The sequence below is a fragment of the Pongo pygmaeus genome, chromosome 19 (genome assembly GCF_028885625.2).
Source record: "Pongo pygmaeus isolate AG05252 chromosome 19, NHGRI_mPonPyg2-v2.0_pri, whole genome shotgun sequence".
NCBI classification, from domain to species: Eukaryota; Metazoa; Chordata; class Mammalia; order Primates; family Hominidae; genus Pongo; species Pongo pygmaeus.
In genome coordinates this window covers 46,674,674-46,700,470 of record NC_072392.2, presented here as the reverse complement: position 1 = coordinate 46,700,470, position 25,797 = coordinate 46,674,674, and the positions used below count along the sequence as shown (strand labels likewise).

Genomic DNA, 25,797 nt, shown 5'->3' with positions numbered 1-25,797 from the left:
ATATTCTTTTTTTTCCCTTTTTTTTTCAGAGACAGGGTCTTTCTTTGTTCCCTGGGCTGGAGTGCAGTGGCACAATCACATCTCACTGCAGCCTTCACCTCCCAGGCACAAGAGATCCTCCCACCTCAGACTCCCAAGTAGCTGGGACCACAGGTGCATGCCACCATGCCCACCTAATTTTGTATTTTTTGTAGAGACAGGGTCTTCCTATGCTGCTTAGGCTGGTCTTGAGCTCTTGGGCTCAAGTGATCCTCCCACCTTGGCCTCCTAAAGTGCTCAAAGTATAGGCATGAGCCACCACCCCCAGCCCATGATTCTATTTTTAATGTATAAAAATATAATAACAGGTATAACAAAAACCCTCCTTGTGCCCTACTCCCTCATCCCTGAGGTAATGCTACTCTGTGTTTAGTATACATGCTTCCAGACTTTTCCCCATTTACCTACATACATATTTACATAAAGCAAAATAGATTTGTTGTGTGGTTTTTAAAATCTTTTTTCTTTCCATAAAGGGTAACATCTTGCAACTTGATTCTTTCACTTCATGGTATCACTTATATCACATGATATTCTTTCACTTCATAATTTCTTTCCTTCCTAGGACTTAGAGGGTCACCCCATTCATTTAAAGTCCTGCATAATCCATAGTATGGATGCATCATAGTTTATTTAATAATTTCCCCACTGACGAATATTTAGATTATGCTTAGTGGGCAAGTGTTCCTGTAGCATAGATATCTAGAAATGGAAGAGTTGGGGTGAAGACTATGTAGATATAAAATTTTAATTGTCCTCAAAAATGTTGTGCCAACTGACTCTATTGTCAGCAGAATAGGACAGCATTCACTTCCCCACACCTTTTCACTGCTAGGTATTCGCCAACTTTTTGTTGAAGTTATGGATGAATAAAAGGGATTCCATCCAAATTTGAATTTTTCTGATCACTTATGAATTTAATTAAATATCTTTATATGTTTGTTGAACATTTGTGTTTCTTCTCTGAGTTTTCTGTCCTTTGTTCATTTTCCTGTTGAATTGTTCTATCGTTTTCTTCCTGATTTATGGAAGGAATTAGTTTAGACACATAAATGATTTTGGAAAAAATGCTTACATTCAAAGTAACATTTTTCACAACAGTTTGTGTCACATCATTAGTTTGACTTATATAGACAAGATATACATGAATTCTAAATTAAAAATAAAACACATGCTAGGTGCAGTGGCTCACACCTGTAACCCCAGCACCTCGGGAGTTCGAGGCAGGCGGATCACCTGAGGTCAAGAGTTTGAGACCAGCCTGGCCAATATGACAAAACCCCATCTCTACTGAAAATACAAAAATTAGCCAGGCATGGTGGTGGGTGCCTATAATCCCATCTACTTGGGAAGCTGAGGCAGGAGAATTGTTTATTTATTTTTTGAGACGGAATTTTGTTCTTGTTGCCCAGGCTGGAGTTCAATGGTGCGATCTTGGCTCACTGCAAGTTCCACCTCCCGGGTTCAAGGGATTCTCCTGCCTCAGCCTCCTGGGTAGCTGGAATTACAGGTGCCCACCACCATGCCCAGCTAATTTTTCTATTTTTAGTAGAGACAGAGTTTTGCCATGTTGGACAGGCTGGTCTCAAACTCATGACCTCAGGTGATTCATGTGCCTTAGCTTTCCAGAATGCTGGCATTACAGGCATGAGCCACCACGCCAGGCCAGGACTACATTTTAAAAGCAAGCAAATCATTACAAAAGTCAGGGTAGTGGTTACCTGTTAGGGTTAGAGAGAGGAATATGATTGGAAAGGGGCACACTGGGGCTTCTGGGATGCTAGCAATAATCTTTTGTAACAATGTTTACATGGGTATCTGCTTTATAATTATTAAACTGAATATTTGGCCCGGTGAGGTGGCTCATGTCTGCAATCCCAACACTTTGGGAGGCAGAGACAGGAGGATCACTTGAGCCAGGAGTCCGAGACCAGTGTGGGTAACAGAATGAGACCCTGTCTCAGAAATTAAATTAAATTAAATATAAACAACATTTATGTTATGTGCACTTTATGCACACTGTAGTTCTCAAATTTTTTTGATGGGGGAAAAGAGTTGAATGGCTTCACTTGCAGCCCTGACATGGTCCCATGTGGAGCTTTCATAGTAAGGTTTGGGAAAAGAGAGGAGGAAATGGAGGTTCTGCTGATCTTGGTGCCACCCAGAGTTGGATTCTGAAAGGTATATTATGATCTAGAGAGGAATCGTTAAAGATATAATTTGGTGGGAAGAGTGGAGCGGTGTGCTTGTGTGCGTGTGCTTGCTTGTGTGTGTGCTTACGTGTGTGTGTGTGTGCTTGCGTGTGGGTGTGTGCTTGCATGTGTGTGTGTGTGCTTGCATGTGTGTGTGTGCTTGCATGTGTGTGTGCTTGTGTGTGTGTGTGCTTGCATGTGTGTGTGTGCTTGCATATGTGTGTGTGTGCTTGCCTGTGTGTGTGGTGGTGTTGGTGGAGAGAGATAGACACTAAAAGGAAAATGTAGGGAAAGATTTGAATGAAAGCAGAGCAGATCCCACCATTTTGAAATGATCATGACCCAGCTTTCCTCCACATGCAGGAGATAGTCCCTGTGTAGCAAATAGTTGTAGTTTGCATTTTAATCTAGAAATAACTTTTTCATTTTCCAGAATTCTCAGTGAAAATTATTTGACTGAATTACGTAAGGATTCATTTGAAAGCCTGCAATCCCTCCAGTATTTATAAGTTAGTTAATCATATTTTTGAGTTTTTAGTCATATTATCTTTAAAATGAATAAGGGGTTCAAATGAGATAATCTCTAAGATTTCTCCCAGCAATAAAATTCTGCAATTCTGTAAGTTTGTATAGGGTCTCAGCCCATCTCTAGCATTAGCTACGTCCTATGCATTTTCAGTTTTTAAATTGTATAGACAAAATACAGACAGAAAAAGTTCACGTGGTAAGAAGATCTGAGCAGTGACTGACACCCATATGAACCTTGCTTTATAAGGGTTTACATACCATCTTCTTCTATTCAGTCTACAGCCAATAGATCAAAGCTAACCTAAGGTCTGTTTTTTAATAGCCTATTAAGTTAAGAATGGTTGTTGCATTTTTAAAGGACTGTGAAAGAAAAAAGAGAAATCTGTGAGAGAGATCATATGTGGCCCACAAAGCCTTAAAATATTTACCGTCTGACCTTCACAAAAAAAGATTTGAAAAAGTTGGTTTGGTAGGCTGAAAGGAATTAAAGTTAACTTCAGATTGTTGCCTAAAGGAGAAGAAAATATAGACCACCTACATTCATTTGAACATCATTAATCCAGAATTTTTTGGTAATTTAATCGGAATTAAATTAACATTTAAATATTTGAAATCAGCTGAATTATAGAAATAATATTATCAAGAATATTAAGCTACCAAGAGAATAGACTAGTATTAAGGATTTCATTTTTGGAATTGTTATATTAAAACAGATGTTTAAAATGATGGTTAAGTGGTAGAGCTAGAAATGTTTACACTAACAAGCATATCAGAAATGCCCCTAACTCTTCACTAATTCCACAGTAACTATCTCCCCAGCCCTGTTACCAGGAAAGGGATACCTGCATAGTATTTCTGTCTGTTTAGAGACAAGAAGATACTATGTTCAATTGCTATGAAAGCTTGATTCTTATCCTCTGTCCATAGAGGTGTGTATGTCATTAATCCTTATTAGTGATGCTCTTTTGCAAACAGATTCTTTCAAATGTGAAAGGCTTAAGGAAAGTGGGTGTAAAGACCCTCAAGTGGATGCCAAAGTGCTACAGAGGCCATGAAGTAATAAAACTACATTTGCTTTAAAATAATCATTTTCCTTCTACTCACTCCCCCAGCTATTCATTCATTTATTTATTTATTTATTATTTTTTTAATTTTTTTTTTTTTTTGAGACGGAGTCTCGCTCTGTCACCCAGGCTGGAGTGCTGTGGCACGATCTCGGCTCACCCCAAGCTTTGCCTCCTGGGTTCACTCCATTCTCCTGCCTCAGCCTCCCAAGTAGCTGGGACTATAGGCACACGCCACGCCCAGCTCATTTATTGTATTTTTAGTAGAGATGGGGTTTCACCTTGTTAGCCAGGATGGTCTCGATATCCTGACCTTGTAATCCACCCACCTCAGCCTCCCAAAGTGCTGGGATTACAGGCATGAGCCACTGCGCCCGGCCAGCTATTCATTTGTTTTACAAATATTTGAATTTACTTTATTTCCATGTGTCAGTTTTAAACATGGTGGGCAATGCAGATGAGCAAGACCTAGTCCATGCTTTCAAGGAGTTTATGCTCAGAAAAAATGGGATGAAAAATAACTCCATTAAGAAGAAGAAATGGATGTGGGCACTAGGAGGGATAAATTGTTTCTGAAGCACAGAAGAGGGGGAAATGACTTCAGTTTGGACCCAGGAAGATGTTACTAGAACAATCCCATTTGAATAGGACTTTGAAGGGCCATTGTGTAGCATCGGACAGACATCTTGGGGACAATATTCTAAACTTGCAAAAGGGAAATAGGAGAAGGGCAAAACACAGGAAAGTATTCGAGGAATGCCATGAGTACCTGTAGATTACAAGGAGGGAGAGTAGGAAATTGGAGCCAGATCTTCTAGGGCTTTGAATGCCAAGCTGAGGAGCCATCATGGGGAACCGTGTTATCACAGCAGTGCTGTAAGATGGATCTGCATCACAATCATTGAGAGGGCACGTTAGAACTCAGTTCTGGACTCCACCCTCATAGTTATTGATTCAGTTGGTCTAGAGTGGGACCAAGAATTTGCATCCTCAATAATTTCCCAGGAGGTGCTGGTCTTTGCAAGCCACTTCTGGAGAGTTTATATGATGACTGTGTGTAGGATAGTTTAGGAAGGGAGAGACTAGAGATGGAGACACCAGCCAAAGTTACACCATCCAGGTAAAGGAGGAGGGAAAAGCCCCATCACTGTATAACTGAAGAAATTGCTTTCATGAAATATTAAAGCAATATAAAACCAAAAATGAATTTCTATTAATATGATAGAAATTAATTGTATTAATATGATTTGAATATTAGTTCAACGTTATTTATTAAGTAAAGGGGTAACTTCCTTTCAAATGCTGTTGAAAGGATGTCTTTTATTTCTTCTGATACTGAACTGGCTTAGGAAAACAAACCTAAACTAGGAAGGTATATAAATGTGAGGCTATTCGTTTTTATATTAGAAACTATATATAGAGATAAAAGCCTTGAGCTCATAATCTAGGATTTGATGAGACTACAAAAGGGCATCTAATCAAGTCTACTGCTCTCAGGAAAAATTAATTCCAAAGTCTATTAAGTTGTATATTTTATTTACTAAAAGTATGAAGGTGAGACTCTAGGAGAGGTACAGGCAGGGTTAGGAGCTCTGGAAAGTTCAAATACAGGTCCAAACGTTTAGAGTCGAGATGAAAAATGTGTATTCAATATTATTCTAAACTCTTGCTATTATTCTTACTAGTCAACACTGATAACTTATCAAGGCAATATTTTCCTTTTATTTTTCCTAGAGATTTATCCTGCAATAAAATACGGTATATTGAAAGACATACATTTGAATCACTACCATTTTTGCAATATACGTAAGTTACAAATATAACTTTATTACATTTGGAATTTTTATAAAACTTAATTATAACCTCTTTGCTATTCATTTTGAAATATGATTAAAATTTGACCAGTAGAAAGGTACTAAAATTATATAGCAAGTCCTTTTTGTCTCTAGCAAAGATTAGTGTGAGAATTATTACACAGATCATAGTGAATCATCAGAGAGCAGTGGTTCTCAACTGGTGTGATTTTGTACTCAGGTGACATTTGGTAATGTCCAGAGACAGTTTTGGTTGACAGAACTGTGTTTGTGCTCCTGGCATCTGGTGGGCAGAGGCCAGAGATGCTGCTAAACATCATGCAAAGTATAAGACAAGCCCCAAAGGCAAAGAGGTATATAGTCCAAATTGTCGATGGTACTGAAGTTGTGAAATCCTGTTCTAGAGAAATAAAGGTCACTTAACATAGGTATTTAATGAGCGTTCACTCTTTTGTAGCTAATGCACCACATGTGCAATGTTAAAGTATAAATCATAAGCCAGTATCTTCCACAGTGAGATTTCCTTAGTGCATACAGAAAGGATTGAGGTTATGTTCCATCCTATATAGATTAGACTCACAGCAAATGTAAGTGTTCTGAAATAATTTTTTTTCCTTTGGCTTATGTCTTTTTTTGTAGAAATCTGGGCTGCAATTTAATTACGGAACTGAGCCTTGGAACATTTCAGGCCTGGCACGGAATGCAGTTTTTATACAAGTTGTAAGTGAAATAGAAGATGAATACGTGTAAACAACTATTTTGTATAAAAACTCATACAATTATTGGTTAGCTGGGTATAAGCCCATTACGAACTCTGAAAAGCATGTCTTAAGATCCATTCATTTTTCTCAAATGGGGAAACTAAGGTACAAAGAGGCCAAGAGACTTACGCAGCTTATATATGACCCGCTCTGCTTGTCCTAGTTCTGACCTATGGCATGGGCAAGAAAAGGCATCAAACAAGTGACCCTCAAATTAGCCTTGTTGCTGGGTGGGGTGGCTCAGGCCTGTAATCCCAGAACTTTAGGAGCTGAGGGGGGCGGATCACCTGAGGTCAGGAGTTCAACACGAGCTTGGCCAACATAGTGAATCCCCATCCCTACTAAAAATACAAAAAAATTAGCTGGGTGTAGTGGTGCAGTTTTTTGCTCCCTGGAGGACTTTGTGTTAAGCTTTCTTCCTTGAAGCTAAATGTTGCAGACATTTAAGCAGTTTGAAACTCTGCATGTGAGCAGGAATCAAAGTTAAATCCAAAGTGTAGGGCTGGGCGTAGTGGCTCATGCCTATAATCCCAGCACCTTGGGAAGCTGGGGTGGGAGGATCACTTGAGGTCAGGAGTTTGAGATCAGCCTGGCCAATATGGCAAAACCCTGTCTCTACTAAAGATACAAAAATTAGTAGGTCGTGGTGGCAGGCGCCTGTGATCCCAGCTATCAGGAGGCTGAGGGTCGAGAATGGCTTGAACTCGGGAGGTGGAAGTTGCAGTGAGCCGAGATTGTGCCACTGCACTCCAACCTCCCCTCAAGGCTGGTCTCAAACTCCTGTGACCTCAGGTGATCTGCCCACCTTAGCTTCCCAAAGTGCTGGGGTTACAGGTGTGAACCACCATGCCTGGCCAAAATGGTGTTTTTGTTAAGCTGTTGTGCAAAAAAAAATTTTGTAAAGAAAATACGTCGCTCTATTTTAATTCCATATACTTTCCTGACTACTCTTCTACCATAAGTGCAAAAATTCTATGATTTCTCTGTATAACATACCCAGCAAATCAGAGTGGGTATATTCAATGGCCTGAAGGGGACTCTAGACTCAAGGTGAAGATTCTCCTCTACATCTGACTTTAGAAAATACTTTCCACCTTTCTTGTGGTTGAGAAATCTAGTTTCACACAGTTCATTTTGAGGTAGAGGGAGGTGTTCAGGATGTATCTGGATTAGAGCAGCAGTTTCTGCAGATGCTCCTCTCTGTCTTCATTAATTTGCTGATGCTTAACTTAGGGAAGAGACACTGAGGGTCTGTTTTTCTTTTGCCTTCACACCAGAGAACAGGCTCATTAGGTCCCTCCACCAAGAGGTTTAGGTAGCGTCCATACAAATGTCTTAAACTCACCACCTTTACTAAGCACTTTATAACAGTAGGAGTCCCACATAACAATCTGGCGGCCGGGAGCAGTGGCTCATGCCTGTAATTCCAGCACTTCTGAAGGCTGAGGTGGGTGGATCACCTGAAGTCAGGAGTTCGAGACCAGCCTGACCAACATGGTGAAACCCCGTCTCTACTAAAAATACAAAACTTAGCTGGGTGTGGTGGCGGGCACATGTAATCCTAGCTACTCAGGAGGCTGAGGCAGGAGAATCACTTGAACCCAGGAGGCGGAGGTTGCAGTGAGCCAAGGACATGCCATTGCACTCAAGCCTGGGCGACAGAGCAAGGCTCTGACAGAGATGGGGTTTTACCACGTTGGTCAGGCTGGTCTGGAACTCCTGAACTCAGATGATCCACCCGTCTGGCTTCCTAAAGTGCTGGTGCTGGGATTATAGGCCTAAGCCACCAGGCCCAGCCAATAAATGGAAACTTTAACTCAAAAGAAGGAAGGAAGGAAGGGAGGAAGGGAGGGAGGGGAGGGAGGGAAGGGAGGGAAGGGAAAGAAGGAGGGAGGGAGGGAATTGAAGAAAGAAAGAGAAAGAAAGAAAAGAAAAAATTGTAAAACCATAAGGTTAAAGTAAACCTTTTTTCTTCATACAGATTAAGCACGTGAGTTCAGATTATAGCTTTGCTTCTTCGTAGCTTGGTGACCTAGGACAAGTTATGTAACCTCTCTGTGCCTCAGTTTCCTCATTTATAAAATAGGGCAATAATAATATCTACCACATAGTTATTGTGAGGATGAAATGTGAAATGCTGATCACAAATATGTGGCAGCCTAATAGATACTCACTGTAATAATTATTACTTTTATAATTTCTGCAAAAGTACAATGATGATTCTTGGGTTAATCTAAAGGGTGATTTTCTTTTATTTCTTCCTGTTTCTTTTCTTTTTCATGTTCATTTTAAAGAATTAAAAAGAAAATAGATTCCAGCATTTTGGAATAAAAATTCACATCAAAATGAATTTATTCATTTTATTGACATATAAACAAAATGTCATTTGTTTATTCAGTAAACATTTATTAAATCCGTAGTAAATTTCAGACATCATGCCAGGCACAGGGATGACAATGACAATAAGATGTGGTCTCTGCCCTCAAGGAGCTGATAGCCCAGGAGACTGACAAGTAGACAGGTGGTTACATGCAGTGTAACGAAGGCTGTGATGTCATACAAGAAGACAAGTGGGAGTATGTGATGGGAGTATGGTTTTGACCAGTTCCTCGTCTTAGATTTATCCCTTTTTCTTTGGGTATAAAGCAAAAGAATTGGTCCTATTTTTTTCCTTAACTGTGCAAATTAAACCATAAATTTAAAAAACTTTATACAGATAAAAGGCAAGCAATCAGGCGCAGTGTCTCACACCTGTAATCCTAACGCTTTGGTAGGCTGAGGGGGGTGGATCACCTAGGTTAGGAGTTGGAGACCAGCCTGTCCAACATGATGAAACCCCGTCTCTACTAAAAATACAAAAATTAGCTGGGCGTGGTGGCGGGCACCTGTAATCCCAGCTACTCAGGAGGCTGAGGCAGGAGAATTGCTTGAACCCAGGAGGTGGAGGTTGCAGTGAGCCAAGATGGAGCCACTGCTGTCCAGCCTGGGCGACAGAGCAAGACTCCATCTCCAAAAAAAAAAAAAAAGGAACTTGAATTATGGATGAACAACTTGAATTATGGAGGACACTAGAATAGTGTTTCCTACAGACTCAGGGCTTCCTACCAACATTGTCATTTCTAGGGTTTTTGACCTGAAAACTTCTGCGGCATATTTTTTCTTTGCTATCCACTTCTTGTTTTTTTTTCTATTTCTTCCCTGCTTTCTCTCCTCTACTTTAGCTTCTAGAGACCTAGCTAGTTACCAAAGGAATAGTGCTTTATGGAGTCTAATGGTGATTTATTATGTAAAAGCAGAAAATTATTTTTTTTACCTAAAATTTCCATACCAAAAAATGAATATAAACTTTTTATGCAGTTTCACACATTGAAAATGCAGGTAATTTTAATTTCATTGCATTTTTCAGAATTCTCAGTCGCAATCATCTGACTGCTGTCAAAGATCCATATCTCTTTGAACTGCCGGCATTAAAATATCTGTAAGTACTATAGTACTCTCATGAGTCATGAGATGATTTATGCTTTTTAAAGTATTTTGCATTTAGGCTAAAAAGTCATAATTTAAATTTTAACTGAGTTATTGAAAAAAGTTATTGGCAAAGAAGAGGATTAAGAAAGGATGTATAATGGTCAAGACAGCCAGCGGGGGAAGAGAACAGTGTTGAAGAACCCGTATAGATTTGGAACATGTTGACACATGGAGGAATATTACTTAACCAAGAAAGCAAAGAGGAATAGGTGTTCATTATTCTAAAAACGAAAAAAAGAGTAAATCAAGATGGGTGAATGCAATATGAAATGAGAAGTAAGATAATGGTAAAAAAAAAAAGTGTAAGTTCTCTTAAATATCATTAATTTGATAATGTAGATCAACTTAAATTTCTTTAATAAGATCTCTCTGGAATTTTACAGCAAATATCCTGTTGAAGTGGCTTGTTTTATAGAGAAGCCAAAATAGAAGTAATCACATGTCCTTGAATTATCTTTTGAAGTACAGAATTTTGTAATGGGTTCATATCATGAATGATTCAGCTTTCTTCTTCAGAGACATGGGAACAACGCACATCACACTTACAATACTTAACATTCTCATGATGACTGTTGAACTGGAAAAACTGTAAGTTATTTTTTTCTTAGATTTATTTTTACTTAGTTGGTTTTTTAGGTTTGCTTTATTATTTTCTTAAGTCAGGTTTATTGAGATATAATTTTCATATAACATTCACCCTTTGTAAGTGTATAGTTTGATGAGTTTTGACAAATGTATAGTTACATAACCACCACCACATTCCCAATATAAAGCATTTCTGTCACCTCAGAAAGGCCCCTCGTTTCCCTTTGTAGGCAATCCCTTCCTCCCACCATCAGCCCCTGTTAGCTACTAATCTGATTTCTGTTCCTATAGTTTTGTCTTTTTCAGAATGTCTTTTAAATGAAATCATGTAGCATGTAGCCTCTTGTATTTGACTTCTTTCACTTAGTATTGTTTTTTATTTTTTTTGAGACAGAGTCTCACTGTCGCTCAGGCTGCAGTGCAGAGGCATGACCTCAGCTCACTACAACCTCCACCTCCCAGGTTCAAGCGATTCTCCTGTCTCAGCCTCCCAAGTAGCTGGGATTACAGGTGTGTGCCATCATGCCCAGCAAATTTTTGTATTTTTAGTAGAGATGAAGTTTCACCATGCTGGCCAGACTGGTTTCGAACTCCTGACCTCAAGTGATCCGCCTGCTTCAGCCTCCCAAAGTGCTAGGTGGGAGCCACCTCACCCGGCCTCACTCAGCATAATTTTTTTGAGATTATGCTACCATCCATGTTGTTGCACCTATCAGTACAGCTGGCCCTCCATATCTACAGGTTCCTCATCCATGGATTCAACTAACCATGGATGGAGAATATTTAGAAAAAATAAAAAATATAAAATAATACAACAATAAAAACAGTAGAAAATTTAAAACATGGTATAATTATTTACATACAATTTACACTGTATTAGGTACTTAAAGTATACCCAAGGCTTATGTCATTTATTACATCAAGTATTATGTCATTCCATATAAAATACTTCAGCATCTGTGGACTTTGGTATCTGTAGGGGGTCCTGGAGCCAATCCCCTGCAGACACCAAGGGACAACTCTTCCCTCCTTTTTATTGCTCAGTAGTATTCCAGTTGTGTGGATGTATCAATTTGTTTATCCATTCATCAATGTATGGACATTTGGGTAGCTTCCAATTTTTTGCAATTATGAATAAGACTCCTAAAAACACTCATATACAGGTCTTTGTGTGAACCTATGTTTTCATTTCTTTGGGTAAATACCTAGGAGTTGGATTGTTCACATGCTTAGTGTATATTTCACTTTTTAAGAAGCTGCTAAACTGTTTCCTAAAGTGGCTGTGCCATTTTACATTTCCACCAGCATTGTATGAGAGTCACAGTTGTTCCACATCTTCAGCATTTTTTTTTTTTTTTTTTTTTTTGCAACACAGTCTTGCTCTATCCCCAGGCTACAGTGCAGTGGTGCCATCTCGGCTCACTGCAACCTCTACCTCCTGAGTTCAAACAGTTCTCCTGCCTCAGCCTCCCAAGTACCTGTAGGCACCCACCACCACACCCAGCTAATTTTTATATTTTTAGTAGAGACAGGGTTTCACCATGTTGGCCAGGCTGGTCTTGAACTCCTGACCTCAATTGATCCACACCCCCTGGCCTCCCAAAGTGCTGTGGTTCAGGCGTGAGCCACCATGTCCAGCCCAGCAGATGTTTTTTTGAGACAGAGTCGTTGCTGGAGTGCAGCAGCAAGATCTCAGCTCACTGCAACCTCGGCCTCCCAGGTTCAAGCGATTCTCCTCCCGCAGCCTCCTGAGTAACTGGGATTATAGCCGCACACCACCATGCCCAGCTAATTTTTATATTTTTAGTAGAGATGGGGTTTCGTCTTGTCGGCCAGGCTGGTCTCAAACTCCTGGCCTCACTTGATCCACCTGGCTTGGCCTCCCAAAGTGCTGGGATTACAGGCGTGAGCCACCATGCATGGCCCAGCCCAGCAGATTCTTATATTTGAGTTTTTAAAGAAATGTTCACCTTTCTACTGCTAGATGTGTAGAGGAATCTCATTGTGGTTTTAATTTGCATTTCTTTAATAGCTAGTGATGTTGAATGTTCATGTGCAAATATCTTCTTTACTGTTCAAATCTATTCCCATATTTTAATTGGATATTAATATTTTTATTGAGGTTTTTTTTCCTTGTAATTCCATTGGAGATTCATTATTATTGAGTTTTAAGAGTGCTTTAGGCCGGGCGCGGTGGCTCATGCCTGTAATCCAAGCACTTTGGGAGGCCAAGGCGGGTTGATGGTCAGGAAATCGAGACCATCCTGGCTAACACGGTGAAACCCAGTCTCTACTAAATACACACACACACAAAATTAGCCGGGTGTAGTGGCGGGCACCTTTAGTCCCAGCTACTCGGGAGGCTGAGGCAGGAGAATGGCGTTAACCCAGGGGGTGGAGCTTGCAGTGAGCAGAGATCACGCCACTGCACTCCAGCCTGGGCGACACAGTGAGACTCCATCTCAAACAAACAAAAAGAGTGCTTTATAGATTCTAGATACAAGTCTTTTCAGGGACCAGGTACAGTGGCTCATGCCTATAATCCCAGCACATTGGGAGGCTGAGGCAGGAGGATTGCTTGAGGCCAGGAGTTTTAGACCACCTGGGCAATATGGTGAAACCTTGTCTCTACCAAAAACATAAAAATTAGGCAGGTGTGGTGGTGCTCACCTGTGGTCCCAGCTACTCGGGAAGCTGAGGTGGGAGGATTGCTTGAGCCTGGGAGGTCGAGGCTGCAGTGAGCTGTGATCGCCACTGCACTCCAGCCTGGGTCACAGAGTGAGATACTATCTCAAAAATTAAATAAGTAAATAAATAAAAACAAAAAACAAGGTCTTATAGATATGTATTTGGCAAATATCTTCTCACAGTTTGTGGTTTGTCTTTTCATTCTGTTAAAAGTGTTTTCTGGCTGGGCATAGTGACTCACACCTATAATCACAGCACTTTGGGAGGCCGAGGCAGGTGGATCACTTGAAGTCAGGAGTTCGAGACCATCCTGGCCAACGTGGCAAAACCCCAATCTCTACTAAAAATACACAAATTAGCCAGGTGTGGTGGCCCATGCCTGTAATCCCAGCTCCTCAGGAGGCTGAGGCACAAGAAGTGCTTGAACCTGGGAGGTGGAGGTTGCAATGAGCCAAGATTGCACCACTGCACTCCAGCCTGGGCAACAGGTGAGACTCTGTCTCAAAATAAATAAATAAATAAATAAAATAAAGTTTTCTGAAGAGCAGTTTTTAATTTTGATCACCTTTAAGTTAGCAATTTTTTCTTATATGGCTTGTGCTTTTTTGTTTCTTACCTAAGAAATCTTTAAGAACCTGTTGTTTAATCCACAGTGGAAAAGATTTACTCTCTATGTCTTTTCCCAGAAATTGTATAGTTACATTTAGATCTATGATCCATTTTGAGTTAATTTGCATATATGGTGTGAGGTTTATTTTTTTTTGTTTTTTTGCAATTTTATTTTTATTTTTTGGAGAAATGAGGTCTCACTGTGTTGCCCAGGCTGGTTTCGAACTCCTGGCCTCAAGTGATCCTCCTGCCTCATTCTCTCAGAGTGCTGGGATTATAGGCATGAGGCACCATGCCTGGCCTTCTTTGTAGGTATAGATATCTATATATATTTATATCTATATCTATCTATATATATATCTCTCTTCACCAGGTGTGATGGCACATGCCTGTAGTCTCTGCTACTAGGGAGGCTGAGGCAGGGGGATCGCTTGAACCCAGGAGGTAGAGGTTGCAGTGAGCCAAGATGACGCCACTGCACTCCAGCCTGGGTGACAGAGCAAGATCCTGCCTAAAAAATATACATATATATTATATGTATATATATTATATAACATATATAATATATATATTAATTATACATACATACATATATATATATATATATATATATATATATATAATTTCTGCAGGGCCCTATGTGAGTTTGTTACACAACTTACTGCAACTTAAATTGTGCCACCAGCACCCCCCACAATATGGCAAGCTAAATAGAAACTCAGTTATGCTAAGGCTGGTTCAGGGCATTATGCAAGATTGCATGGAAGGGGCCCTTCATTTAGCACTCTGCTCCGTTCATTTTTGTCAGGTCACTTTCTTATTTTCATCAGGTTGTCAGATCTGTTTTACTGCTCTAGCCTCACTTTCCTCAGCCTCCTGCAGCATCTTCCCTGTGAGCTAGATCCCTTCCTCTCTGGATGAAGTCCTCTTCATCGACCAACTTTCTCACTCAGTTCTCTAGTGTCTGCTTTTTTCTTGACCATTAGTGGATAGGAAAAATGCTCTGATTGTCTGTAACCATTTGTCACCAAGGACATAAAGACATTGAACTAATTTCCTTATTGGAGTTCATTATTGGAACTCTTGAGTTTACACATTTATATACAAAGTAAGTAGGCCAGCTCATTTGTCTTGGCTCATGCGTAATGATCTTTAATGCGTATTGAAAAATTACTATTCTCAAGTAAGGATACTGTAAATCTCAGGTCATTTGCAGTCTCAAAGTTTTGTCAGTATACTTTAAAACAATCCTGGGAACAGATCTATACTGAAGGAGACTAAAGATTCATAAACTCGAGGCGGTGCCGGGGCAAGTGCAGAGCTGGCAAGCACATGGTGGGGCCTCTGAGGCGCGCAGAGGGTCGCAGCACCTGGGAGCCTGTTGCTGGTGGAGTCCGGGCGGGAGGTTCGGCGGTGGGAGGCAGCATGTTGGTTGCAGGGCTGAAGAAGCAGTTCTACAAGGCGAGCCAGCTGGTCAGTGAGAAGGTCGGAGGGGCTGACGGGACCAAGTTGGACGATAACTTCAAAGAGATGGAGATGTCATCAGCAAGGCGGTGATGGAAATGCTGGCAAGGACCATCAAGTACCTGCAGCCCAACCCAGCCTCGCAGGCTAAGCTGACCATGCTCAACACGGTGTGCAAGATCCGGGGCCAGGTGAAGAACCCCGGCTACCCGCATTCGGAGGGGCTCCTGAGTGAGTGCCTGATCCGCCACCAGGAGGAGCTGGGCAACGAGTCCAACTTCAGTGATGCACTGCTCGATGCCAGTGAGTCCATGAAGCACCTGGCAGAGGTGAAGTACTCCCTGGACATAGAGGTCAAGCAGAACTTCATTGACCTCCTCCAGAACCTGTGTGAGAAAGACCTGAAGGGGATCCCGCACCACCTGCAGAAGCTGGACGGCCGCCGCCTGGACTTAGAATAAAAGAAGTGGCAGGGCAAGAGCCCCGATGAGGAGCTGTGCCAGGCACTGGAGAAGTTTGAGGACTCCAAGGAGGTGGAAGAAACCAGCATGCACAACCTCCTGGACACCAACATTGAGCAGGTGAGTCAACTCCCAGCCCTGGTAGAGGCGCAGCTGGACTACCATTGGCAGGCTTTGCAGATCCTGGATGAGCTGACAGAGAAGCTCAAGCACAGGATGCGGAAATCTTCCTCACATCAAATATTTGAAAAGAAACTAGAAACTGTCCAAGCGCATTTCTACTTCACCCACCCGCAGATGTAGTTTTCTCCGCACGTGCGCGCCTTCCCACCTCCCCGCCCTCAGGGTCCACGGCCACCATGGTGTATTAAGGGCAGCAGTGCCTGCGGCAGCATTGGCCTTTGCAGCGGTGGAAGCAGCACCAGGCTCTGCAGCGGCACCCCCAGAGGCTTAAGCCATGGCGCTTCTCATGGCATTCAGCAGCAGCGTTGCTGTAACCGACAAAGACACCTTCGAATTAAGCACATTCCTTGATTCCAGCAATGCACTGCAACATGACCGAAATGAGCTTCCTGAGCAGCGAGGTGTTGGTGGGGGACTTGATGTTCCCCTTCCAGCAGTCGGGTTTGGGGGCAGAAGGAAGCCTAGGTCTCTTAGATGACTACCTGGAGGTGGCCCAGGATTTCAAACCTCATGGGTTGTCCAGTGACAAGGCTAAGGCGGGCTCCTCCCAATGGCTGGCTGTGGATGGGTTGGGGAGTCCCTCCAACAACAGCAAGGAGGATGCCTTCTCTGGGACAGATTGGATGTTGGAGAAAATGGATTTGAAGGAGTTCGACTTTGATGCCCTGTTGGGTAGAGATGACCTGGAAACCATGCCAGATGACCTTTTGACCACGCTGGATGACACTTGTGATCTCTTTGCCCCCCTAGTCCAGGAGACTAATAAGGAGCACCCCCAGACCATGAACCCAACTGACCATCTCCCAGAAAGTTTAACAAAACCCTACTAGGTTGCCCCCTTCACCTTCTTGCAACCTCTTCCACTTTCCCCAGGGGTCCTGTCCTCCACTCCAGATCATTCCTTTAGTTTAGAGCTGGGCAGTGAAGTGGATATCCTGAAGGAGATAGGAAGCCAGACTCCACTGCTTACTATACCATGATCCCTCAGTGCATAAAGGAGGAAGACACCCCTTCAGACAATGATAGTGGCATCTCTATGAGCCCAGAGTCCTATCTAGGGTCTGCTCACCATAGCCCCTCTACCAGGGGCTCTCCAGATAGGAGCCTCCCATCTCCAAGTGTTCTCTGAGAGTCTGCCTGCCCCAAACCTTACGATCCTCCTGGAGAGAAGATGATAGCAGCAAAAGTAAAGGGTGAGAAACTGGAGAAGAAGCTGAAAAAAATGGAGCAAAACAAGACAGCAGCCACTAGGTACCGCCAGAAGAAGAGGGTGGAGCAGGAGGCTCTCACTGGCGAGTGCAAAGAGCTGGAAAAGAAGAACAAGGCTCTAAAAGGGAGGGCGGATTCCCTGGCCAAGGAGATCCAGTGCCTGAAAGATTTGATAGAAGAGGTCCGCAAGGCAAGGGGGAAGAAAAGGGTCCCCTAGCTGAGGGTAGTCAGGAGCGTCAATGTGCTTGTACATTGCTGTAGCTGTGTGTTCCACTAAATTATTTTGTAGGGAAAAAAAAACAAAACAAAACTGTCCAACCACAAGAAAACAGCCGGCAGATTCAAAGTTAGGCAAAAGCCTTCAGAGAGTAAACAGAGTCCTCACGGGCCCAAGGAGCATCCAGAAAAGGCACTTCAAAGAGGTGGGAAAGCACAGCACTAGGAAAGAACAGGATGCCCAGGCATTTGTGGACAATGCTGCCAAAGAAAAAAGCCTTGAGAGTCCAGCCCCAAGGGAGCTGGAACAGCCTCACATAGTGCAGGGGCCTGAGAAGGTGGCGGGAAACACTGTCTACACCAAGCCTTCGTTCAACCGAGAGCATAAGGCAGCAGTCTCCTCTGTGCTGAAACCCTTCTCCATGGGCGTGCCTTCTGCCTCTAGCCCTGCAAAAGCCCTACCTCAGGTCAGAGACTGAAAGACTTAGCCTACACCAATTTTAGAAATTGCAATGGCTAGAGATAAAAACATGAAGGCTGCTCCATCCTTCTTTCCTTCCTTTCTTCCTTTCTTCCTTTCAACGGTCTCCCTCTGTTGACGAGCCTGGACTGTACTGCAGTGATCTCAGCTCGCTGCAACCTCCCTGCCTCGGGCTCCCGTGATTCTCCTGCCTCGGTCTGCCGAGTGCCTGGGATTGCAGGCACGCACCGCCATGCCTGACTGGTTTGTGTATTTTTGGTGGAGACTGGGTTTCGCCCTGTTGGCCGGGCTAGTCTCCAGCTCCTGACCTCAAGTGATCTGCCCGCCTCGGCCTCCTGAGGTGCTGGGATTGCAGACGGTGTCTCACTCACTCAATGCTCAATGTTGCCCAGGCTGGAGTGCAGTGGTGTGATCTCGGCTCGCTACAACCTCCAGCTCCCAGCCGCCTGCCTTGGCCTCCCAAAGTGCTAAGATTACAGCTTCTGCCCGGCCGCCACCCAGTCTAGGAAGTGAGGAGCCTCTCTGCCTGGCCACCCATCGTCTGGGATGTGAGGAGCGCCTCTGCCCAGCCGCCCCGTCTGGGATGTGAGGAGCGCCTCTGCCCGGCCGTCCCGTCTGGGAAGTGAGGAGCGCCTCTGCCCGGCCGCCCCATCTGGGACGTAAGGAGCGCCTCTGCCCGGCCACCACCCCTTCTGGGATGTGAGGAGCGTCTCTGCCTGGCTGCCCCGTCTAGGAAGTGAGGAGCGATTCTGCCCGGCCACCACCACGTCTGGGAAGTGAGGAGCGCCTCTACCCGGCCACCACCCTGTCTCGGATGTGAGGAGCATCTCTGCCCGGCCGCCCTGTCTAGGAAGTGAGGAGCACCTCTGCCCAGCTGCCCCGTCTATGAAGTGAGCGCCTCTGCCCGGCCGCCCCGTCTAGGAAGTGAGGAGTGACTCTGCCCGCCCGCCCATCGTCTGGGAAGTGAGGAGCGCCTCTGCCCAGCCGCCCCGTCTGGGAGGTGAGGAGCGCCTCTGCCCGGCCGCCCCGTCTGGGATGTGAGGAGCGCCTCTGCCCGGCCGCCCCGTCTGGGAAGTGAGGAGCGCCTCTGTCCGGCCGCCCCATCTGGGAGGTAAGGAGTGCCTCTGCCCGGCCGCCACCCCGTCTGGGAGGTGAGGAGCATCTCTGCTCGGCCGCCAACCCGTCTAGGAAGTGAGGAGTGACTCTGCCCGGCCACCACCACGTCTGGGATGTGAGGAGCGTCTCTGCCCGGCCACCACTCCGTCTGGGATGTGAGGAGCGTCTCTGCCTGGTCGCCCCATCTAGGAAGTGAGGAGCGCCTCTGCCCGGCCGCCCCGTCTAGGAAGTGAGGAGTGCTTCCCATCTCCAGGTGTTCTCTGAGGGTCTGCCCGCCCCAAACCTTACGATCCTCCTGGAGAGAAGATGGTAGCAGCAAAAGTAAAGGGTGAGATACTGGAGAAGAAGCTGAAAAAAATGGAGCAAAACAAGACAGCAGCCACTAGGTACCGCCAGAAGAAGAGGGTGGAGCAAGAGGCTCTCACTGGCGAGTGCAAAGAGCTGGAAAAGAAGAACGAGGCTCTAAAAGGGAGGGCGGATTCCCTGGCCAAGGAGATCCAGTGCCTGAAAGATTTGATAGAAGAGGTCCGCAAGGCAAGGGGGAAGAAAAGGGTCCCCTAGCTGAGGGTAGTCAGGAGCATCAATGTGCTTGTACATTGCTGTAGCTGTGTGTTCCAATAAATTATTTTGTAGGGGAAAAAAAACCAAAACTGTCCAACCACAAGAAAACAGCCGGCAGATTCAAAGTTAGGCAAAAACCTTCAGAGAGTAAACAGAGTCCTCACAGGCCCAAGGAGCATCCAGAAAAGGCACTTCAAAGAGGTGGGAAAGCACAGCACTAGGAAAGAACAGCATGCCCAGGCATTTGTGGACAATGCTGCCAAAGAAAAAAGGCTTGAGGGTCCAGACCCAAGGGAGCTGGAACAGCCTCACATAGTGCAGGGGCCTGAGAAGGTAGCGGGAAACACCGTCTACACCAAGCCTTCGTTCAACCGAGAGCATAAGGCAGCAGTCTCCTCTGTGCTGAAACCCTTCTCCATGAGCGTGCCTTCTGCCTCTAGCCCGGCAAAAGCCCTACCTCAGGTCAGAGACAGATCGAAAGACTTAGCCTACACCATTTTAATTTTAGAAATGGCAATGGCTAGAGTGAAAAACATGAAGGCTGCTAAATCAATCGCATATTCCAGAAAAAAATACCGCTTTTATAAAACTCACTCCCGTGTGGCCCACAGAACACCCAAGGCCAAAAAAGATTAGAAAGCTTAGACAGGGCAGTTATCTCAACAGACTGATGCTCACAAAGAGGCCGCCGTTCTCTGCAGCGAAGAGCCTCATAAATTCACAAGGTGTTTTTTCATCCTTAGGAGACCTGAGTCCTCAAGAAAACAGTCTTCTGGAAGTATTTGCTCCTTCAGAAAGTTTTACAGAAAACACTAATATAAAAGACACGACTGCAAGAGATGCCTTCGAAGAAAACGTTTTTATGGAAAACACTATTATGCCACAAGGCACCGTCTCTGAAAACACAAACTACAATCATCCTCCTGAGGCAGATTCCACTGGGACTGCATTCAACTTAGAGCCAACTGTTAAACAAACTGAGACAAAACGGGAATACAACAACGTGGTCACTGACCTGTCCCCCGAGCCCAAAAGCTTCAATTAGCCGTTGCTCTCGTCTCCAGGTGATCAGCTTGAAATTCAGCTAACCCAGCAGCTATGGTCCCTCATCCCCAAAGAGGATGTGAGAAGGTTCATGTCTCATGTTATCCGGACCTTGAAAATGAATATTCAGAAGCATATGTGAAAGTGACCTGTGCCAAGCTCATCTCATGAACAGATCTCCTGATGAAGCTTCTCAGCGAGCAGCAGGAAGCAAAGGCATCCAAGGCAGAATGGGATACGGACCAATGGAAAACTGATAACTATATTAATGAGAGCATGGAACACAGTGAACAGAAAGAGCAGAAGTGAAGTGAGGTGAGGACCACACAGAAACATGAGACCCAGATTTCCCATCATTTAGCATATGCCATGAAAGTGCCCACATAGGAGAACCTGGGACTCCCAGGCCATAGCTTGTCTTGGCCATGTAACTTTGGCCATGACAGTGATCTCCCACTTTGCTCATGTAGACGGTGAAATAGATTAGGGCACAAGATGAACTGTAGGCCGGGGGTGGTGGCTCATGCCTATAATCCCAGCACTTTCGGAGGCCAATGTGGGTGGATCACTTGAGGTCAGGAGTTTGAGACCAGCTTGGTCAACAAAGTGAAACCCTGTCTTCACAAAAAATACAAAAATTAGCTGGGTGTGGTGACACGTGCCTGTAGTCCCAGCTACTCAGGAGGCTGAGGTGGGAGGATCACCTGAGCCCAGGGAGGTCGAGTCTGTAGTGAACTGTGATCACACCATTGTACTCCCGCCTGGGTGACAGAGTGAGATCCTGTCTCAAAAAAAATAAAAAAGAACCTGTAAGCTACTCAACTGGAATACTGACTGGGGTTTTGAAAAGTTAGCTTCCATTCTTTTTTTTAATTGTTCTTTCCTTTTTTTTTTTTTTTTTTTTTAGCTTACGAAAGAAGTTCCAGGATATGGCTATAATAAACTCATCTTGGCAATATCTGTGACTGTAATACTAACAATTTTGATTATAATTTTTGTCTTGTTGAGGTAAGGACAATAATTAATTCAGGTTTTCAGAATGCAATCCTCTCTTTGTGTGGATTCAGAACCCACAAACTGAAAATCAACGTCACTTTCCCACTTGACATTCTTCTTCTGTTGTTTAAGGCTGAGGTATGCTTTGTTCTTTTACTGCAATGTATATTCCAGGATTTTTAAAGGATCCTCACTTCCAGGAGATCTCTGTGAAATGAAACCAAGTTAATCCCACTAGACTATTTTAAGAAGTTAAGTTGATATAATAGCAAAATTTCTCCCATCCAAAACTATGTCAACAATTGGATGTACTCACCGAGTCACCCCTTTCTGCCACTAATTTATTTCCTTGTTGCTTAAATGATGAGAGATGTATAATCTCCACCCTCACGGAGTTGTCATCACCCTGGAGAGCAAGAAGACAGCCAAAAGAGAGAAGTATTGTCTTGTAGACTTATTAGATTCACATAGTATCATCCTTCTCCAGTGTGTAAGGTGTTGTCCAGTTAAAGCACTACAGGGTAGCCATTTTTAAAAAAAAATTTGGCCATGTTTTTAAATTCACAGGGGAGGGGGAATGTCTCATACTCCAGCCCTCCTGAGCCTAGGCCCTCTGTGAGATGTGTTACCATTTCTTGGACACCATATGAGACATTCCCCCTCGGATTAGAGATGCTCAACCTGCATCAACATATCTAAAGTCTGCATCTGGCTACTCTGGGGTGAGTCCTGTGTGCCCATTCCTGGAGCTTGCCTCTTTTTGCCTTTTGTTTGATTATGTGATGTGTTACTTTTCCCAACAGGCCAGTGCTAGCATATTGGAAGAGTGATTTAGTAAGGTGGCAACGTTGACGCTATGCTCCTAATCCAACCTTATTTGCCTCATTTACCATTTCCATTATTGTGGTAGCCCTCCATTCCAGCCAGAGCAGCCCCTCACCATACCCCAGTCACACCATCCCCATTTCTGCTCGTCTGTGCCTTTGTCCATCTAAAATTCCCTTATTTCCCTCTGCCTGTGGGAGTCCTGTGAATCTCTCCAAAGCCAACTCAGTTCATCTTTCTGCTTGAAACCTTCCCTGAATAGGCCAGGTGCGGTGGCTCACACCTGTAATCCCAGCACTTTGGGAGGCCAAGGCGGGCGGATCATGAGGTCAGGAGATCGAGACCATCCTGGCTAACACAGTGAAACCCTGTCTCTACTAAAAATGCAAAAAATTAGGGCAGGTGCGTGTAGTCCCAGCTACTTGTGAGGCTGAGGCAGGAGAATGGCGTGAACCTGGGAGGTGGAGCATTCAGTGAGCCAAGATCGGGCCGCTGCACTCCAGTCTGGGGGACAGAGCGAGACTCTGCCTCAAAAAAAAAAAAAAAAAAAAAAAAAAGAGACCTTCCCGGAATATTCCGGCCCTCCTTAGCCTAGTCCCTTTGTGAGATTTGTCCCCATTTCTTGGACACCATATGAGAAACTTCAGAGGCTGAAGTGGGAGGATTGCTTGAGCCTGGGAGGTCGAGGATGCAGTGAGCTGTGGTCATACCACTGCATTCTAGCCTGGGCAACAGAGCGAGAGCGAGACCTTGTCTCAAAAACAGCCACCACCAAAAACTATCTTGGGATTTGAATAGGATTACCTTAAATTCGTAGATTAATTTGAGAATTGACATCTGTATGACATTCTAGAACATGGTATTTCATGTCATGTATTCATTTCTTGTTAATGTCTTTCAGAAGAGTTTTAGGTTTTCCATCATATAGATCTTACACGACTTTTGTTAGATAATAGATCTTTGTATTTTTGTTCATAAATTCTTCAGACATTTGTATTACCATTGTAAATGGGATCTTTCTTCCATTTTCTAGTTAGTTATTGGTGGTACATCTGAAAAGTATTTGAGGTTTGTGTGCTGCTCTCTTGATTTTGTTTCTAGCCACCGTACTGAATTTTCATATTACTTCCAGTAAAATCTTAGCTGATTGTCTTAGGCTTCTTTGGCTAACATTTATTATTTTATATGCAAATAATGATAGTTTTGTCTCTTCCTTTTCAATACTTACACTCTTTCCTTCCTTTCCTTTCTTTTTTTTTTTTTCTTTCTCAGGGCCTTGTTGTCACCCAGACTGGAGAGCAATGGTGTGATCTAGCTCACTGTAACCTCAAACTCTTGGGCTTAAGGGAGCCTCCTGCCTCAGCTTCCAGAGTGGCTGGGACTACAGGCAGGCAGCGAATTTTAAAACTTTTGTTGTAGAGACAAGATCTTGCTATGTTGCCCAGGCTGGTTTTCCTGCCACTTTAGAGCAGGTTTCCTTTTTTTCATACTTTTAAGAGTTTTTTATTAGGAGTTGTCCATTGAATGTTAGCTAAAACAGTCAATAAAATGCATTAAGTGCCAGCTGCATGCAAGACCCTAAGTTAGATACAGTCAGCCCTCTTCATCAGCAGGTCCACATCTTCAGATTCAACTAGATGAGGCTGAATATTTGAAGAAAGAAACAATAAAAATACAAATAGAAAGTACAGTATAACAACTATCACCATTACACAATATCTATACATTTTATTAGTGATGACCTAAAGTACATGGGACCAGGCACGGTGACTCACACTTGTAATCCCAACACTTTGGGAGAACAACCTCGGCAGCATAGTCAGACCTTGTCTTTAATAAAAATAAAAATAAAAAAATTAGCCAGGTGTGGTGGTATGCACCTGTAGTCCCAGCTACTCAAGAGGCTGGGGTGGGCAGATCACTGGAGCCCAGGAAGTTGAGGCTGCAGTGAGCTGTGATTGTGACACTGCACTCCAGCCTGAGTGACAAAGGGTGATCCTGTCTCTAAGTAAGTAAATAAAGTATATGGGGTGTGTGTGTGTTGGTTATATGCAAATACTGCACCATTATATGTAAGGGATTGAGCATCCACAGATTCTGGTATGGTGTGAGGGCGATATCCTGGAACCAGTCCCCCGCAAGGTAGCAAGGATGACTGAACTGTGGAAGAATCAAAGCACTGTTAAACAGCATACAATTCCTGTCTTCAAAAAAGTTACCTCATCAGGTAGATGAGACTTAAAATGAATAAAAAGAATGAATACACATTTGGAGATAGTGGTCGTTGTGATAGATAACTTTAATTGTGTTTTCTTCCAAAACAGATTCATTCGCACAAAAGGGCATCAGAGGAAGATAAAGAAGACTCATCAGTATCAGGCCGCTGAGCCCAAGTTAAGGCATCTGGATGGCCTGGAGCCATGTTTTTAAAATTTTATTATTAAATATTTTTTTTTACTGGTTAAATCAATGAAAACATTCTTTACTTTGTGTTTGTGTTCCTCAAAATGAGGATTTTTAACAATAATAAAAATAAAGCCTGTTAGATCATTTTTAATGGTAATAAATTGGTTCCTGAAGATTTGACTGAAGAGAAAACTTGGCCAATCTAAGCAGAGTCCAGATGAAATAGAAAGTCCACAGAGAACGGGCAAAAAGGACGTTGTGGAACCACAGACACAGTAAAAGGAAAAAACTGGCCGGGCACAATGGCTCACACCTATAATCCCAGCACTTTGGGATTATCCAAAGTGCTATCCCCCTCAAGATAGCAAGGATGACTGAACTGTGGAAGAATCAAAGCACTGTTAAACAGCATACAATTCCTGTCTTCAAAAAAGTTATCTCATCAGGTAGATGAGACTTATAATGAATAAAATGAATGAATACAGATTTGGAGCTAATGGTTGTTGTGATGGATAATCTTAATTGCGTTTTCTTCCAAAACAGATTCATTCTCATAGAAGGGCATCAGAGGAAGATAAAGAAGGATCCTCAATGTCAGACATCTGAGCCCAAGCTAAGCCATCATAACCCCTGTGACCTGCACATATACAGGCCCCACTCCAACTAATCAATCAACCTTGTGGCATTCCTCCCCTGGACAATGAGTCTCATGAACTCCCAACCCTGCACCTTGTGACCCCTCCCCTGCCCACAAGAGATAACCACCTTTAACTGTAATTTTCCACTACCTACCAAATCCTATAAAACTTCCCCACCCCTATCTCCCTTTGCTGACTCTCTTTGTGGACTCAGCCCACTTGCACCCAAGTGAAACAAACAGCCTTGTTGCTCTCACAAAGCCTGTTGGTGGACTCTTTTCACATGGACGCACATAACAGTTGGGAGTTCGAGACCAGCCTGACCAACATGGTGAAACCCTGTCTCTACTAAAAATACAAAATTAGCTGGGCGTGGTAGCGCAGGCCTG

At 43.6% G+C, this 25,797-nt stretch overlaps 1 protein-coding gene and 2 pseudogenes across 1 annotated transcript in view; all 3 read left to right on the top strand.

Moving 5' to 3' along the window:
* The window catches only part of LOC129018315 (leucine-rich repeat-containing protein 37A3-like), a 30,343-nt gene extending 5,087 nt beyond the window's left edge, over positions 1-25,256 (top strand). Inside the window, 17 exon segments of the mRNA XM_063657043.1 lie at positions 5,558-5,629; positions 6,277-6,357; positions 9,805-9,876; positions 10,443-10,514; positions 10,906-11,017; positions 11,491-11,576; positions 15,337-15,662; positions 16,274-16,665; positions 17,049-17,315; positions 17,458-17,808; positions 19,242-19,472; positions 19,572-20,132; positions 20,134-20,665; positions 20,668-20,858; positions 21,451-21,551; positions 24,459-24,591; positions 24,689-25,256. Of these exon segments, the coding sequence (XP_063513113.1) occupies positions 5,558-5,629; positions 6,277-6,357; positions 9,805-9,876; positions 10,443-10,514; positions 10,906-11,017; positions 11,491-11,576; positions 15,337-15,662; positions 16,274-16,665; positions 17,049-17,315; positions 17,458-17,808; positions 19,242-19,472; positions 19,572-20,132; positions 20,134-20,665; positions 20,668-20,858; positions 21,451-21,551; positions 24,459-24,510 (3,499 nt within the window). The 3' untranslated portion in view covers positions 24,511-24,591; positions 24,689-25,256.
* On the top strand, positions 15,141-16,036 carry LOC129018317 (endophilin-A2-like; annotated as a pseudogene).
* LOC129018319 (cyclic AMP-dependent transcription factor ATF-4-like) lies at positions 16,276-17,342 on the top strand (annotated as a pseudogene).
* Positions 25,257-25,797: the final 541 nt, after the last annotated feature.